The sequence below is a fragment of the Ruditapes philippinarum genome, unplaced genomic scaffold (assembly GCF_026571515.1).
Source record: "Ruditapes philippinarum isolate M1 unplaced genomic scaffold, ASM2657151v2 ctg6963_1_1_1_1, whole genome shotgun sequence".
NCBI lineage: Eukaryota > Metazoa > Mollusca > Bivalvia > Venerida > Veneridae > Ruditapes > Ruditapes philippinarum.
In genome coordinates, this window is record NW_026861469.1 from 28,700 (window position 1) to 46,685 (window position 17,986).

The window sequence follows — 17,986 nt, forward strand, 5'->3', positions numbered from 1 at the left end:
TTATATTTATTTGTAAGAAATGAAAATATCTGAAGGTTTAGTGATATAGAATTGATCATCTTCAATGTGACACACTCGTGTCATTCCTAAACAAATGTGGCTTAAAGTTTTCCAGTTTAAGAGTATGCGCCCTTTAACCTATCCTTGAACAGCATTACAATGCAGAATTCTATAGTTTTAAGGTTAACACTCAGAATATCGTAGACTCATTTTTTTTCGACCTGTATCTATATATTGCATGTACAATAAGAGTATTAAATAATTGCCTTTTTCTTCGTGTCAGATATGCAAAAACCAGAATATGGATTTGTTGCAAAGACTGATGAAACCCAAGACGTTATACCATCAGGGACAGTCTGGATATCTGTGTGCATTCCGGATGCACTGAAATTATCAAAATAAAGTTAACAACTTAATTGATGAAATCATTCGACTGTAAAGAATATCATTTCTTACATTTTATTCTAGACACTTATACTAGTATATTATTGAAAACAATCAGCTTTACAGACTATATTGATTGGGCAAATCACCGATATAGTCCAATTTGTTTTGGCTTGGAACGAAGGACTTTTTTAGAAATCTAGCAATTGGTTGTATAAAAAGATAGTATAGATAATCAATTGTCAAAGTATTGAAAGCAATACAAAAGTTTTCTACCCGTTAGGACCACAGCAACACGAAAGGGTCATGACCATTTAATATGCCAATGTGGATGGCATGAATGAACTGAAATCTTTTGAGTTCATCGTTTGCTTGTATCATTGGAATCTCTTATGTTTCCATTCTTAATAAGGAAATTGTGTTTATACAACAGATAATCAAAAGATCCAATTTTTTTCAGGATTAATATGCATAACTAATGTTTCAACTTTTCTCTAATTTAAGTAAATTTGTTGGAAAATTCCAAGTTCTTTAAAAGTGATCTCAGGAAACAGTTTTTAGGGACGGACAGATAGAGGACAAGTCTTTGAATATTCCTGGTTGTAGCCAGAACATTTAAAAGCAAAATTTTTAAACTCAAGAGGAGGTAACTCTGGAAATAAAGATGCTAGACTCATACAAATCGTCATATATGATGCGAGTGGTGGTAAAGAACAATTACATGTATCTATTTAAATCTAAAATAGTAACCATTTATTGATACAAAGGAGGAAACTGGAAAGAAAAAACAATTTGTACATATAAACCATTTATATTTGCAAAGAAATAAAACATAATTTCAATATGAAAATAATTATGGAAACCCAGGCACTTGACTTATAAATCGAATCGCATACGATGGGTATGATAGGATTGATAATGAACATATATTTGAAATTTGAAACGGATTTTTAATCAGAAAAACATACGTCACCCACGTATGTACTCTAAGGATTGAACAGCAGCATGTAAATTCCGCAAGCGTTTAACACAAGATTATTTTCTATTTTTAGCTCTGAGGGAAATGTTATGCAGAACGTACCAGTTATTTGCACAGTTGTGGTTGGTACTGACAACTCCTTTGACTTTTAATTGAAATCCAAGCAGCAGTTTGATCATTGATACAGCTAAGGTTAATACCGATCACTCCAGTATAATGTCAGCGAATTTTCCCCAGCAGTTTGACACATAATAGCCGGACAAGACTTTTTTTTATATTTTTAGCTCTGGCAGTCATCTTGTGCATTGAAAAAAAGGTGCCAGCAATTTGCAAATTAGGATAGTTTGACCAGTGAAAGACAAACAAGATTGTTCTTTTTTTAGTGCTGGCGCCATTTTTAAGTTCTACCATTTTGCGCAGAATGTACCAGTTATTAGCATAATTTTGGTTGGAACTGACAACTTCTGAGATATTTCATTGAAATTCAAGCAGCAGTTTGATCACTGAAAGCCGGACTTTTGTCCGGTTTACACTGTTGAAAACCCGGGTTATGACATGGTGAATGTCGGGCGGCAGGAGGCAAGCGGGCGGATGGTCGGTTGGGCGGGCGGTGAAAGAAATTTCGTAACGGTTTACTCATCAACTACTAATAACAGTCTCTTGATACTTGGCATACAGCATTATTGCTTTCGTACCGTGGGATTCGATTTCAGGTCTGTCGTTCATCCACTTCCTGTTTACCAACTTAGTTAAATTTTCGACATTAAATGTAAATGGTATGAATTTTTCATAACCGTTTCCCGCAACTACTTATCATACTCACAGCCTCTTGATATTCGGTATACAGCATTTACACATGGTTCCATACCGTGGGATTCGCCCTTGATATTTTGTTTAACATGTGGTACCATACCGTTGGATTCGATTTCAAGTTTGTCGCTCATCCATTTCCTGTTAACTGACTTAGATAAATTTTCGACATTAATGGCGAATGGTAGAAAAATTTCAGCCTCATGATATTTGGTATACAAATACAACCCGGTTGACCCATTTTTTTATCTTTGGCGGCCATTTCAGCAAGCGAAGCGGAACTTGCCGGCGATATGCACAACTTACGTTGGTACCGATCACTACTGTAGTGTCAGCGAATTACTTCCAGCAGAATGGCCGGCAATATGCTAATGTAATATGCAGGGTTTATACTCACAACTCATGTGAAATTTTGAATGTCGAATTCCCGCCAGAGGTTTGACCTGTGAAAGACTGACACGGCCATATTGTGCAGCAAGCGGAACGTGCCAGCGTTATGCACAGCGAGGAACGGTTCTGATCACCCCTGGGAAGTTTCGTCGAAATCCGGTCAGCAGTTTGACTTGTGAAAGTCGGACAAGTTTTTTTATTAATGGCCCTGGCAGTCATTTTCTGCAGCAAAGCGGAACACGTCGGCAATATGAACAACTAGTGTTTGTACTGATCGATCCCCGTGACGTTTAGTTGAAATCCCTCCAGGAATTTGACCTATAAAAGCCGGACACGCTAAATGCGGACGGACGGACGGCAAAGGTAAAATCATATATACGAGAAATAACAGTTATAGAATAAATGAGGACGATTCAAAGAAATGAAGAAATCTGAGTAAAATATAATTACTTCTAGAAAAAAGTTCAATGGGACATAATTCTAGAAATAGTCAAGCTATTGTATTCAATCTTCTCAGAAAAGTTATAGAAAAGAAGCATTTTTTTCATGAAAAGTCTAAGTTCAAGGGAGGTGATTTTGATAGTGTTAGTGTATGAGTTATGAACATTGTCACATATGATGTGGTTGATAATCAGAAACATCTGTTTGAAGTAAATGCCTTAATAAATAAAAAGTTATAGTGAAAACGATTTTACTGCGTAAAAACCTTGGAAAATCTGGACGCGGAATCCGACACTTGGTTAGTAGGACAGCTCTCAATATACTTCCTGTAGTAGTCGAGCTTAAAATAATGTGCAAAATACCGCAATCTCTCCAGCTTAAAAGGTTCATAAACAAATTTCAAGTACTTTTCTTTTTATATGAATATTGTTATTTTTGCCATATTTAAGTCTATAGCACCCGAATTTTATAACAAAGGGAGAAAAATAAAGATGTGTATAATCTCAAGATTGTCATCTAACTTTCATAACAATATATGTAGCTTTTTGCGATATCACGGGATCCAATCTTTTAGTTATACTTGCCATGTTTTAAAACTATTTATTGCCATAGAAACTAAATGTTACAAAACAGGAAGAAGAAAAAGACATGCAAACATTCCAGATAGCTACTTTTTGCGATTAAGTGGTTTTGTTATTTGTTTTGGACGGACGGATTGACTGAATGACGGTTAACCTAGAGTCCTCTCCAGTTAAACCGCCAGCGGACGGATAAGCATACGAATGCACATGTACAAATTAATGATGCCTTACAAAACAACATTATCTATCGAAATTCTTTAACTCTGGGTACATCTACCCGATTAAAAGACAATCAGGTGAGGTAACAAATGGTAAAAATATTTTTACAATGTGTTAAGGCGATAAAATATTACCCTATAAGATATTCTTCCCAAAGCCATGTCTCGGGAAATCTAGTGCGTATTATTTCTTTTGCAGCAATTGAATCTGGAAGTGAGCAGTTGCTATATGTAAGCTAATAGTCAATGGTAAAATGTTAGAAAGTGGATATACATGTATATAAACATGTTAATAATAATAATAAAAAAAGTTCTTTAAAACTTTTTTTTGACTAGAACTAAATAAGCTGAACGGCTGGAAAAAGTGTAGCATTTGTTAATCAGAACCTAGCTAGTGGCATATAATATGGTGAAAGAAAGAAACATATAAAACGAAAACATGCACGTCAAGCAAAGACTTGTATATTATGTTTATATGCACAAAAAATATATTTTGACACAACAATTACAAGAAGAAATATCACTAAATGATCAATGTTTAAAAAATAAAGCATAAACTTTCACCTGGAATGGTTGTGGTAAAAGATCCTGGAAGTAAACATGAAGGAAACATGTATGTTTTAATATGTTGTTTTTTCTTATACATTAATAGTGCTTTATTTTAAAGTCGAGCAATTCTTGATTACGAAGTGTCTTTTTTTGAAATTCAGAAGACAAAACAAACAAACATGCATGCAAACTAACACCGCGTTTCTGTACGAGTCAAACGAAACTCTTGAAAAGTAAATTTCTATGATCACTTTGAAGGCTCATTAAAATAGGCAAAAAGCTCTATGTATTTATATATCTATTTATTGTGAAAATAATAATTCTGAAGGTGTTTTCTTCAATGAACCTTTGCCAAATCACGTAAACCCTGGATGAGAACGTTTTAAACCCATGATCAGGATTTGAAAACAAAATCCTATTTGTGGTCCATTTTAAGATACTACACGCCAAATATCTGAGCTATATTCCTTGCAGTTATAGAGGAAAATGTTTTATTTTCTATGTGAACGAGAATTTTTAATTTTATCAGTGTCATTATTGAACGTTAACAAAATAAATCCTTTTTTGTTATTAAGCATAACAGTACGATTGAGATATATTATATATCATACAAATTTAAAATGTGCAAACTCATATTTTCAATCACTCTTTTCATTTTGCCTTTAGGAATTTTTGCTATAAAGTTAATTACTGCATTTACATATAAGCATGATAAAATTATCCAAAATACTTGTTACCTGTACAAAAGTCTATTATGAACCTAAAGTAAATACGGGGATGTATTAATAGAAAATGTTTTTTATTAATACATTTTTGTATTTACTTTCAGGTCATATTATAATTATGTACAAGCTAGTGAAATTCGAAAAAAAAACACGTTTTAGTATGATGCATAGTAAAATAATAAGTCTATAAGATATTACCTGCAGCGGATGTAGGTGTCATCCCCCAAAGCAGGGCTGGCACTGACAAAAATCATTTAAATCTATGGATATGTAAATTTCAGTTCTAACTGCAACAATATGTATTCTTGGTTTAAAAGGCAGTGTGAGAAATTTATTTTTTATTATTTTGGTGCAGAATAATAAATAATAAATAATGAAATTGTGTTAAAATTCAAACGCAAATGATTAACATATTATTCGTCACATTAATTAGCTTTCTTTCAATAATTCGGTACAATTATTTTGTTAACATCATCATCACCATCATCATCATCACCATCATAACATCATCATCATCATCATCATCAATACTTATAAAAAATACTTAAAACAGAACATTTACACGTTATTGGCAGCATTGGCGCCCAATTCTACAAATGTCATGTTCTGATGTGAATAAAGAGATTGGAGCAACGCACAAATTACACAGCCCAAACCCCACAAAACTATGTCGCAAAGGGAACAGTGCTAAAGAATATGCATCCATTTAAAATTTCTGCCTTATTTTCGCATAGAAATTAAGGAAGAACTTAAACGTTTAATTGCAAATTCAGTTAAATATTCATTTTATCAAAAACAGCTGACAATGTGCATACATTTTTAACAATAAATGTATTCAACATGTGCAAATAAAACCAGTTCTAAAATGTTTCTTCTTCTTCAAAACAAAATCATGTTTTCTTTCAAGATTTCAAATCGTTCATATCAAATCCGTTGATAATAGCAAACAAAAGTTTTATCATAATTCAATTTATAAATTGAAAAACTGAGATGTCTACTTACTCGCAGTTGGCGGTGGGGTTGGTAAAAAACCTTCAAGTAACGACAATTGAGATATTGGTAAGATTATTTGGTAAGTCATTTTATTTACTACACAACCAGCGTGATATATAGAGGATATATGTTTGTTTGTGTGTAAGATGAAATTTTATTTCATCAGTGAGCTTAAAAAACAGTATTCTCACGAGTGTCGTAGTTTTTAAAGGTCACGAGATGAAATAAATTTACATCTTACACAACAAACCAACAAATTTTCTTTTTATTTTATGCTTAAAACAAGTTTAAATGAAATTTTCTTAATATTAACTTTAGTATTAAAATCTGTTTTCTCCAGTGGTAGCCTCATTTAGTAAAATTTCTTATAAAATACAAAAAAGTCTTGGGCTGAAAAATAAGTTCGACAATCAACGTCAAATGGCGATGATAATCAATTTATTCAAATAATATGAATTATCGCTTGTTTAATAATAAAAACACAAACAATACTAGTAGGAGAAAATGTCAAACCATCCATCCTTATTTCTGTTACTTATGGTGAATTTACATTGATTTATATTAGACCTAGCTCTGTGAAATGTAAGCGGCCGCCGTTTTTAAAAGTTGAGTATTTTACGGGAGGAAAATAATTGTGTTTGATTCAGAGGGATATCAATTGGATTTGTTAGTCATACATCTTTTTAGAAGAAAGAAAACTTATTTGATGATTGTTACAGACAATACATAAGTGTTAACCGATGTATAAACATTCAAAAAGCGGCTAGGAAATTGGAAAACATGGACTTTTTGAAATGCTGCCTTACGAACGCTGGGTTGTTTACTTATTCTTTTGGCTGATGGCTGTCATTGCTTTTCAAGTTATTAGGCAGTAATTGCTCGTAGGATACTTAAATATGCCTAAATGCCATCAAGAACAGTTTTTGCATGTGGAAGGAAATGTATTTTTCAGACTGTAAAAATGAAACAAAAAATTAGAGACAATATTTGGTGATTGGTAATTTGAATGAATTGAAGTAAGTTTTTTTTTCTTTTTTTTATTACTTTTGAAAATTCAGTTATTTATCAATGTCAGCTTTGATTTTCTCTAAACAGCCCTGACAATGTCAGAATTGTCAACAATAGTAAAATTGAGGTACCTATCACATGGGGAAGATCTTCATCTTAACTTAAAAATAAGTCTCATCATTGAAAAGTGTGAAATTATATTTTGATAATTTTCACTGTGAAATATTCAAATATAATTTTCACGGATAAATCAGTAATCCACTGAAAAGCATAAAATAAATTGCCTTTTTACATGAAATAAAACAAAACAAATTTATAATGAAAATTAATACAAATATAGTAACAGATATAGATACCAGGTTACATAATTGAATTATAGTTAAACACAAAAGAAATACTAATACTGAGGTGTTGCATGACTTCGTTGATGTTATTGAACTCGTTTTATTTTAGAAACATCATCCAGAAGAACTTGATTGTCAATAACCACATTTGATAATTATATGAATGTATGTAAAAATACTAAAAACATTGTTTAACGACATTGCTAACGTTATCTAGAAATTCTTTATATCGATTAACTCAACTGGGTTTAAACATATTTATTTTAGCTTGACTGCGAAACAAGTTCTCGCAACTTATATTAATCACTTTCGAGTCAGCTTCCATGAACCGACCAATACTGGTGTTATATGAAGAAACATAGTCGTGACCCGAGTAGGGTTGAGAGGCAGACACCTTAACCACTAGGCCACCGCTCCCCTTATTAATGCAACTGCTGTTACTGATGGTTTAATATGTTATTAGATAATCTTTATGTAAAGAAGTTTATTTATTTTCACAATATTTTACTGTATGCTACTTATATATGAAAAAAAATTTAATTGCATTATCTTAAGCATAATTACTATGTACATTATAAAGGGATCGACCAAAAGTTATAAATTCTTAATGGCTAATCGGTGACACAATTCGTCAAACTTATTTTAGCGGGGAAGCTGTCTAACAAAAAAGAAATAGCGATAAATGTTTTATATACTTCTATAAATTGTAAGTATCGTTTTTACTACAAAATAAAGAAAAGTAAAGAAAGTAAATTCGATGAATACGTTAATACGAATTATCTATTTACCATTAACATTTCCTTTCATGTGAAGTTAAGGGAAATTGATTTTAGAGTTCATGACTGCATTAATATAAATGAATGATTATACTATTTTAAATACTTTAGAACACTAGTTTATTTGACTATATATGTTTTTCCACTTACTTTCAGTTCATAATATAATTTTGTAAATGCTAGTTAAATTCAATGCAAATAGCATATTAGATGATATATAATAAAATGATAAGTCTATAAGATATTACCTGCAGAAACTGTAGGTGTCTTCCCCCAGATCATCTCCGGAACTAACAAAAATCATTTAAATCTATGAATATGTATTATTCAATGCTAACTTAAACATGTATTGATTTAGAAATTAGTATGAGAAATTTCCTTTTATTTCTGAGGACGAACTTGAGTAAAAATTCTAATTCAAATGATTTTACATATAACTTATCACATTAGCTTAGTTTCAATAATTCTGTACATATAATGCATCATCATCATCATCATCATCATCAATAATAATAATAAAGACAATTGAATCACAAATACGTAAGGCTAAAGTATCACAAACACTTAATATCAAAAATGTATCAAAATTACTTAATACAGAGCGTTTACATACTGTTAAATGCATTACTGCCAAATGTGACATATGTGAATAACAGAATTATGACTTGACTTGGGTTAGACCATTTTAAAACTTCTTTAAAAACAAATTAAATAAAATACGATAAAAACTATTTTCAAAGAGGTAAATCTTTTCACTTAATATGTAAACAGCAATAATGTTGAAATTGAAAAGCAAAAATTTTTGTATAATTTAAGATAAATCATCCAATTAGTAATTTTAGCTATTGGAAATCATAACTTCGAAATTTATCTTTATATGCATATGGTACACGAGTTTCTCGCTTAAGAGTCTAATACATTATTATCATCCGATCTTTGAACGTTTAGTGATTTTGCGAAAATCATTAAATATTGTCAATTTCTGAAAAATCATTGCTCTACAAACAAATAACGAAAAGATGTCATGAATGTACTCGAACATATTTTGATATGATAGATTGAGAGAAAATAAACCAAACTGGTACTTACCGGCAGATGCTTGAAGAAAGAAAAATAATGAGAAAGTTTCAAACGCGCTTTTCAATACCCTATCATGTTTTAAAACAGGAACAGAAATAGAAAAAGATTAACATTCCTATTAAAGACAAACAACAATTTGCAACATATACAAGCAAAATATGTCAAGAAACTAACAATTTGCTTCAAAACGCTAATGGTTTGATTCGGGTGCGAAGCAGTCGAGTCTTTTTGGATAACGTGCGATTTACGTGCGCGCGTGTGTGCGTGCTTTGGTGCGTGTGTGTGTTTAAATTTCGGTTAGATTTGGTAACGGGTCTGTCACTTTTAGAATTAAAATGTCTGATACATGTATACTATGTTTATGCTCAAATTTGATTATTTCATTGTTGGTCATTTGCTTATTAAAATTTAATGTATCGTTTAATTGGGATAAAATTAATTAATGTCCAAGGCATTAGGTTAAACCATTACGAGCGTGTCTGCTCTGTCTATATATAAATAAGATAATTGGTGTCAGATTTCTGGCTTAATACGGCATTGACTAAATCATAACCGTCATGTCAAAGAAAACACACGAGTACTACTCTATGTAACAATACCATGTGACCTTGACGTCATTTTTGGCATTATTTTCAATATAAATATTGCTTGACTCGAAAAAGGAAATATGCGTACGTATTTTTGTACCATAATTAGTTATTGATAGTGTTTGAAAACAAATCGATAATAGCAACACCTGCAAGAGTGTTATATATTATTGATTTTGTTTGCTTTGTTGTCCAACTTTTGCAATCTATTATATTTGCTACAGTTGTTTTCTATTTGAAAGCACATTTGAAGTTTTGGCTTATCATTTGATTATATCATAATCTATTCATGGCGAACTTGTTCCCAGTAATAACATGAAAAAAAAATCTACATTTAAAATGTTATCCATTTATCGGCTTAAAATAAAAGCTCTTTAACAGTTACACGTTCAAAATCACTTATAGTTCACCGAGTTAAAATCATTTGTGCATGCGTTTTTGAATATACATGTACATCGTATATTAAATAAAAAAAAATATGGTAAACATAGTTATAGAAAGGGAACGGAAAACATACTGCTTTGCATTTGCAACCAATTCTGAAAGCTGCTTTAAACTGTAGTCCGATTTTTTCATTTGGGTAGGGACACTCATAAGCTTTATAGCTTTCTCAAGGGGGTCATACCATGCGCCCGCATCCTCAAAACCGGTATTTTGAACAAAAACGAGTCATGTAAAGCAATCAGAATATATTTGAATTTAATTTCTTTTGCAAAGAAACTATAGTTGGACTACATTGGTGGTGGATAAATTTGTTCTCGCCTCAGTTTTCTAATATCAACGTTCTTTAAAGGTTTTTTAAGTCGGTTGATGCATTCATTCGTCAGAGGCTCGCATAATATAATCGTTCAGGAAATTCAGTATTAAACTTACATGTTTATCACATACCCGTTTCGCTTTTTCGTCTCCGTAAAAATGGTATTACACGGTCGTGATTAACGCATATAACGTCACGTCAAAATATATTCACGGCCGTGCAATACCATTTTTATGGAGACGCAAAAGCAGTATGGGTATGTGATAAACATATTGAATGAGTACATCAACTGACTAAACCGAGGTAATGTTCTTTAAATTAGTTATAAATTTGACTATAAAAAGTTGGTTCTTTTAAAATGCAGTGCACGAAAAATTTATCACTTAAGGGTGTTACATAAATGAGTACATATATTTAACTCAAACCCTTTTTAGGATGTACATTTTAAACATTTTAAGAGAGCATACTTTATCACAGATTTAGAATCTTTTTTTATTTTAATTATCTTTTTTATTATTTTTCGCTCACTTGTCACAAAGTGACATGGTGAGCTTTTGTGATCGCTTTTCGTCCGGCGTCTGTCCGTCCGTCGTTCGTCCGTCCGTTAACTTTTACTTTAAATGACATCTCCTCAAAAACCGTAAAGTCAATTTCATCAAAACTTCACAGGAATGTTCCTTTGGTAGTCAACTTTAAAAATTGTTCAAAGAATTTAATTCCAAGCAGAACCCCGGTTGCCATTGCAACCAAAAGCAAAAAAACTTAAAATATCTTCTTTTAGAAAACCGAAAGAGCTAGAGCTTAAATGATTGGCATGAAACATCATTTAGTCAGTGTCTACCAAGTTTGTTCAAATAAATTCCCTGGGGTAAAAATTGGCTCCGCCCCAGGGGGTCATTGATTTTCCTTATTTGTATGTAGTAAAAACTTAAAAAATCCTCTATTAAAAAACCAAAATAGCTAAAGCTTAGATATTACGCATGAAACATCTTCTAGTGGGTGTCTACCAAGTTTGATCAAATAAAAGCCCTGGGGTAAAAAAATGGCCCCGAGTCAGGGGGGGGGGCATTGTTTTCCCTTTATTTATATAGTAAAAACTTTAAAAAAATCTTCTATTAAAAAACCCAAAAGAGCTAGATCTAAGATATTAAGCATGAAACATCTTCTAATGGGTGTCTATCAAGTTTGTTGAAATTAGTACCCTTGGGTTAAAATTGGCTCCGCCCCAGGGGTCATTGATTTTCCTTATATGTATATATTAAAACTTAAAAAATTCTCTTTATAAAAACCCCAAGAGCTAGAGCTTAGATATTTATTACGAAACATCTTCTAATGAGTGTCTACCAAGTTTGTTCAAATAAAAGCCCCTGGTTAAAAATTGGCCTTGGCCCGGGGGCCTATATACAGTTGAGCGATTTCAGGGCCATCATGGCCCTCTTGCTTTGTTTGCCAGTGTTGTCAATTTGATCCCATAACAAACTTAAACTGATCGAGGAAAAAGTAGACAGAATCAATAACATTTAAATGGGTACACAGTATCTCGATATTTTTAGAGTGTACGCAGTATCATAATGTCTATTTGCTGTAAATAGTTCGTTTTAAGACATTTTTCGTACATAGGAAAAATAACAAAGGTTGAACATATATTTGTGAAATAGATTCTACAATAAACTAACTTCCAGTTGTGTGAAACTTTCAGTTTAATCGACAATTTCTCAATTTCTGTAACATTTTAACGCCAGGTGTACTTAGTATCCAGAATCAAAATCGCATTCAACGCGAAATACTGACAAGAAAGGGAAGACTTGTGTCAAAGCAGTTGAAATATTAAAACTAGAAGTAAGAACATCTTCTTTGCAAAAGAAATTAAATTTAAATCTATTCTGATTGCTTTACATGACTCATTTTTGTTCAACGTACCGTTTGAAAAGATGTTCGCGGTATCAGAATTTTGAGGATGCGCAGGCATGGTATGACCCCCTTGTTTCTGCCCAATCCCAAAATATACTTTGTTAATATTGTTCACTTGTTAAATGTTTAAATACGTTTAAACCAATAAAACTGTTAAACAAAACGGTTGGTTTCATAATATGCAGTACTAAAAGTGATTTTTCAAATCTATTTTTTTTACAGAATTATGTCGGTTTAATCACTTCTTATAGATTTTTTTTTCTGAATCACATATAACTTTATTATCTAAAATGTTTATATATATGAAAAGTGTATAATCAAAATCATCAATGTTGGCAAATTTGGAATTTAGAGCTATCATAAACTTCAATAAATTTGCACTTAAACATGTTTCTAAATGTATGTATAAACATAATTTAGTTAATGAATTGTCACCTGAACAAACAAAGTAACATACACAGAGAAAACGTTTGGAAGAACAATAAGCTATCTTTGGAAAACAGTATAGAATAAGAGAATAAATTTTATTCAACTACTGTGAAATTAAAATTTACTTACATACAAAATGAAATGTTCATAAAATTTCCTCGGCAAACATTTTTTTTTGCATATGGAAGGTTAACTAAGATATATTCTACTAATGTCCTGGTTATAAGTCGGAAAGGTTATTTAGATGACTCCTAGCTCAAGTTCGAATATTGCTAAAACATAGTCACACAAAACAAATCTGCAACAACCTTCTCAATCCTCAAGAGGCTACAATTTCGGTCAAAATATCGTTGAAATAAGTCAGAAGAATTGTTTAGATGATTTGTTGATGAACTGGTCAAAAACTAGGTCAAACAGTCCAAATATGGATAAATTACGTTTACACTCATAAGTAACATTTTTTGCCTAAACATCATAGGCATTGGTATGAATTATGTTTAAATGATTTCTAGCTCAAGTTAAGATAATTATGCATTATTTGAAGTCGAAAATGGAAAAACCTTGTTAACAGTCAAGAGGTAACAGTGTCAGCCGAGATGTCCTGAAAAAAATTGTTTTAATGATTTCTAGTTCAAGTTTGAACATTGGTCACCTGAAGAAATAAAAACAACTAGGTTACATAGATCAAACAAGGGAAAACTTTGTAAACATTCTAGATAAAAAGAATTATTAGCCTAAATATACTGAACAGTTGTTTGAAAGATTGAAAGGATTGAAAGGAAAAAAACATGTTTCAAAATTAATGGAAATCAGTCCTTTATAACAGTCCATAATACACAGGTGCCCCCAAATTCCACTGTCTTCTGACAGGACAGTACGATAGAGGGACATATAAAGGAAATTTTATATGACTTTCAATACCTGAGTGGTTTGGAGCATAAAAACGACATCCAATTTTCGCAATTCTGACAACTTTATTTTCACATACAGATCAACAGTCCTGTAAAGTTTTATGACACTGTGTCAAATACTTTTGTGTTCATGCGACACAACATTTACTCTTCACATGCTGATTAAATATACAAGCAAACTCCCAAGTACACACCTACACCTGCTGACCTTTCATGACTCTTGGTCAAATACTTTTTGTTGAAAAATGCCAATTGTCACTAAGTCAAGGTGCACAACTACACATGATGACCAAACTTTCTGTAAAGTTTTGTGATTCTAGGCTCAAACAATTTCTGCATTTTATTTAAGTCGGGGGGGGGGTAATTACTCTTCAAATGATGAATAAATCCAGACGCATAACCTTCACATTCAGACAATCGTTTATGTAAAGTTTCGTGCAAATACATTTTTGGTTATGCGGAATACACGTTTAAAACTGCGAATTTTAACTGAGTCAAGAAAATATCTCCACAAACACAGAATGAATATATACATGGAACCCCAGGTGCACAACTTCATATATTCATCAATATATCTGTAAAGTTATATGAATAGGTCAAATATATTTTGGCTACGCACGACGTTGAAATAAATGCAAAGTTTTAATAAGTCAACGGCAAAACCTCTACAAACACACACAAATCCACTGGTGTACAATTAATTACACATAATGATCACTATTTCTGTAAAGTTTCATGACTCAAATACTTTTGGGCTACACGAGATAGAGGCTGAAAAATGCAAACATTACTAAGTTTAGAGCAATAACTCGAATAAATTTCATATCTCATTTTCCTGCATAAATACCATAACAAACTGTGAATTTCATTTATTAGGAAAATGATTTTAAGTAATAGACAATTGATAACAAACCTCTATTCTTTTGACTTGATGTATTATTGACATTGAAGATTATTAGACTGTTTCTGACTTGTATCTGATTTGTATATATATTCTGATTTTTAGCAGCTTCACGCACAATTCTATTGACCATAAATCAAGACTAAAATATGCATGTTATTATTTCTATTATTATTAACCGCCTTTCATAAAACTTGGCGATGAACTTTAAAATGTTAATGCAAATAAACTATTTCACTTTGACTTTACTTGATTTGTATATATCATGAACTTTAGATGGAAATAAAACACCGAATTTTCAATGTACCACAGCCGAGATGTGTCCTTTATATATGCTGCTCAAAATTATATAAGCAAGCCACACAAATACCTTAAAGGTGTTTTCTTTTAAGATTTCGATTCGTTCATATGAAATCCGTTTAAGTGGCAAACAAAATTTTTTTATTTTATCATAATTCAATTTGTAAATGGAAAAATGAGGTTTTTACTTACCGACAGTTGTAAATATACCTTAAAAAATAAAAGTGAAAAAAGACGATTAAAATATTTGTAAGATAATTCGGTAATAGCCAGTATGATATATTGCTTTGTTTTATGATTGAATGCATATGCAGTTACGTAGAAATAAAAATAATAATTAATGATTTATGTACAAATATATTAACAAATATAGTAACACATATAGAGGGTAACATAACTGAATACATCAGTCAGAAAAAATTGTTGTTTATCACTTAGGTAAATGATATATAGTGCATTTCTTTAAACTTTCAATTAAAAGCAATTTTACTGAACCAAGATGTATTTAATTTTTGGGTGACATTTTCGCCAATGAATTTATAAAGTTAAGTAAACCAGCTTACCTGGAGGTAATGTTGTTAAATGGATGCCTTAAATTGAACAAAAATTCATAAAATTATTCAATGAAAATAATATTATGGAATAAATATTTCTTCCGTGTACAAATGATTTTCACACGAAAAAGAATAAAATATATAATGCGTGGAATTTGGTGCGACTTTGCTGGGACTTTTAACGGTGGAATGTATCTTAAATATGGGAAGACATATATAATAGATTTGTTTTGTCATTGTAAGAATAACTTTGATGAGACACGGATTGTAATAGACTGGATCTTATCTGGAAATTCAAAGTTTTGTAAAATCCTGGACGATTACTAGTCTTAGATGACAACGTTCATATTATCGTTTATTATAATTAAATAAAGAAATAAGTATTTAAATCCTTTGCGTTAAAAATGCAAAATTTTTGATATTATGCTTACATTTTCCGGGTAAAACATTGTTGAACATAAATAACTGCTTATAGTCCGTTTTCTGATACACATCTATATTTGAGAGGGCCACTACACCACTTTCCTGTTAATGATATTTAATTTAAAACGAAATAACGTCACAAATTCACATTAACGTTTAATTAAACAATTAAGCATATAATGAAAGTAGTATAATATTCTTTACCGCTATTATTATATTTACAAAATTCCATTGTAAATGGCATAAATAATCAAATCTTCTCAATTATAAGTATCCTTCGACGGCTTTGGAATAGAAGCAACCCACTTCTACGTTTCCATAAATGTGTATTTTAATCAAACTGTAACAGTTCTTCTAGAATTTCAATATACTCCAACTAAAAGTTTAAGGCCAATTAGACCTCATTATTTCTAAAACTATGCTCCATGTTACAGTTTCCGAAAAAATACCCATTGGCTATAAAGCTGAACCATCTTGTGCTTTTTGGCATTTAGGTACAGTTATAGTAATTTAGTACTTTTGTATTGACATCAATATATCACTTTATTATCCTTTATTGATCAACGCTGCTTTCTTCAACCATTTAACATATTCTAAATCTTAGACTTTTACCCAAACCTATTACAAAAATAATAAAACACATGTTGTGCCCGTCTTTCAAGGGGAAAAATTCATTGATAAGGCTAAATGGTAATAATTTTCGTATACTTACATGATATATATCTTCTCCAGAGAACTTGCTATTTCTTTTGAACATTTTTTTCTAAAAAAGGTAAAAATGACCGTTTTGTTCTGTCCCTAACTTTGAATTACAAGATAGTTTTTTTACATATTAGATACATTCATTTTGCAAAACAGTTTGAATGACTAACATTTTGCAAACAAAAAAGTATGTATTCAACACGATATATGCAAATGGCACATATTCAGTTTAAAATATTAATTACCTTATTCGTGTGCAAATATTACACAAAACGACAATGAATTCAATATAAAATGCATTTTGCATAACATAAATGAATGATTTGGATGTTTTTAATAAGTATATATATCCGTAATGATAAATTCTTATTTGCACTACTTTATTCAAATTTTGTACTTATACCCAATATATGTATATTAATATTATCTTATCTTTCCGCGTTTATTTCAAATTCATTTTGTTATATATATATGTGATTTTGAAAAGTGTATACACCTGTCTATGTTTATTATGAGAATAAGTAAGTTTTCCTCCATATGAATTTAACAGCTTCTTTTTTAAAGAAACATTTTTAATCGTCCTCTGAAATAAGAAGTAATTATTATATAATATTTTCAATTTAAAAATATGATAAAAGGATCATTTGAAATAACAATGTTTGGTTTTATCAATAATTTATTGATTGAGATATAACGTAAAAATACAATAACAATAATAATAATAATAATAAACCCTACAAGTTAAACAGTATTTGACAAATATAGCCAACTCACTTCTGATAAGATATTTCAAGGTTTAGTACATGTTGATAAACAATTTTTAATTTTATATGGATTTAATTTATTTTAAATTTCCTTATACTGTTACATCTATTATTACTATTTGTATAAGAACTTTTCTATAAGTCAATGTCAGCTCAAAACTAAAACATAATTATGCATCTACCACCTTTTTTCCTATTTGACTCTTTTTATTTTGATTCCATGCAAATAGCTTCCCTGTAATCTGAAATAAAGTTTGCAATCATGTATACAAAAACGACTGTTGTTTAATTTTAATATTTTTGCATGTTTTTTTTTTAAAAATATTTATTTGATAAAAGATATTGTTATGTATGCAACATATTACATGTATATAATTTATATCTGACCTGTTGGTATTTCCAATATTATCATTGTTCTATTTTTAGAACATTAACTACATGTATGTACTAGAACTTTCTTAACTGTTGT

At 30.8% G+C, this 17,986-nt stretch overlaps 1 protein-coding gene and 1 long non-coding RNA gene across 2 annotated transcripts; both read right to left on the reverse strand.

Moving 5' to 3' along the window:
- Positions 1 to 254: 254 nt before the first annotated feature.
- LOC132715719 (ovostatin homolog) lies at positions 255 to 8,483 on the reverse strand. The gene is made up of 6 exons (XM_060698781.1): positions 8,447 to 8,483; positions 6,080 to 6,109; positions 5,276 to 5,317; positions 4,368 to 4,391; positions 3,939 to 4,011; positions 255 to 384 (listed from the first exon to the last, which is right to left on the reverse strand). Exons 1-6 carry the CDS (start codon positions 8,478 to 8,480, stop codon positions 255 to 257), a joined length of 333 nt encoding a protein of 110 aa, XP_060554764.1. The 5' UTR covers positions 8,481 to 8,483.
- Positions 8,484 to 15,264: 6,781 nt separating this feature from the next.
- LOC132715718 (uncharacterized) lies at positions 15,265 to 17,761 on the reverse strand. The gene is made up of 6 exons (XR_009623719.1): positions 17,703 to 17,761; positions 17,250 to 17,336; positions 16,764 to 16,814; positions 16,060 to 16,153; positions 15,638 to 15,664; positions 15,265 to 15,284 (listed from the first exon to the last, which is right to left on the reverse strand). It is a non-coding gene; the product is annotated as an uncharacterized LOC132715718 (long non-coding RNA).
- Positions 17,762 to 17,986: the final 225 nt, after the last annotated feature.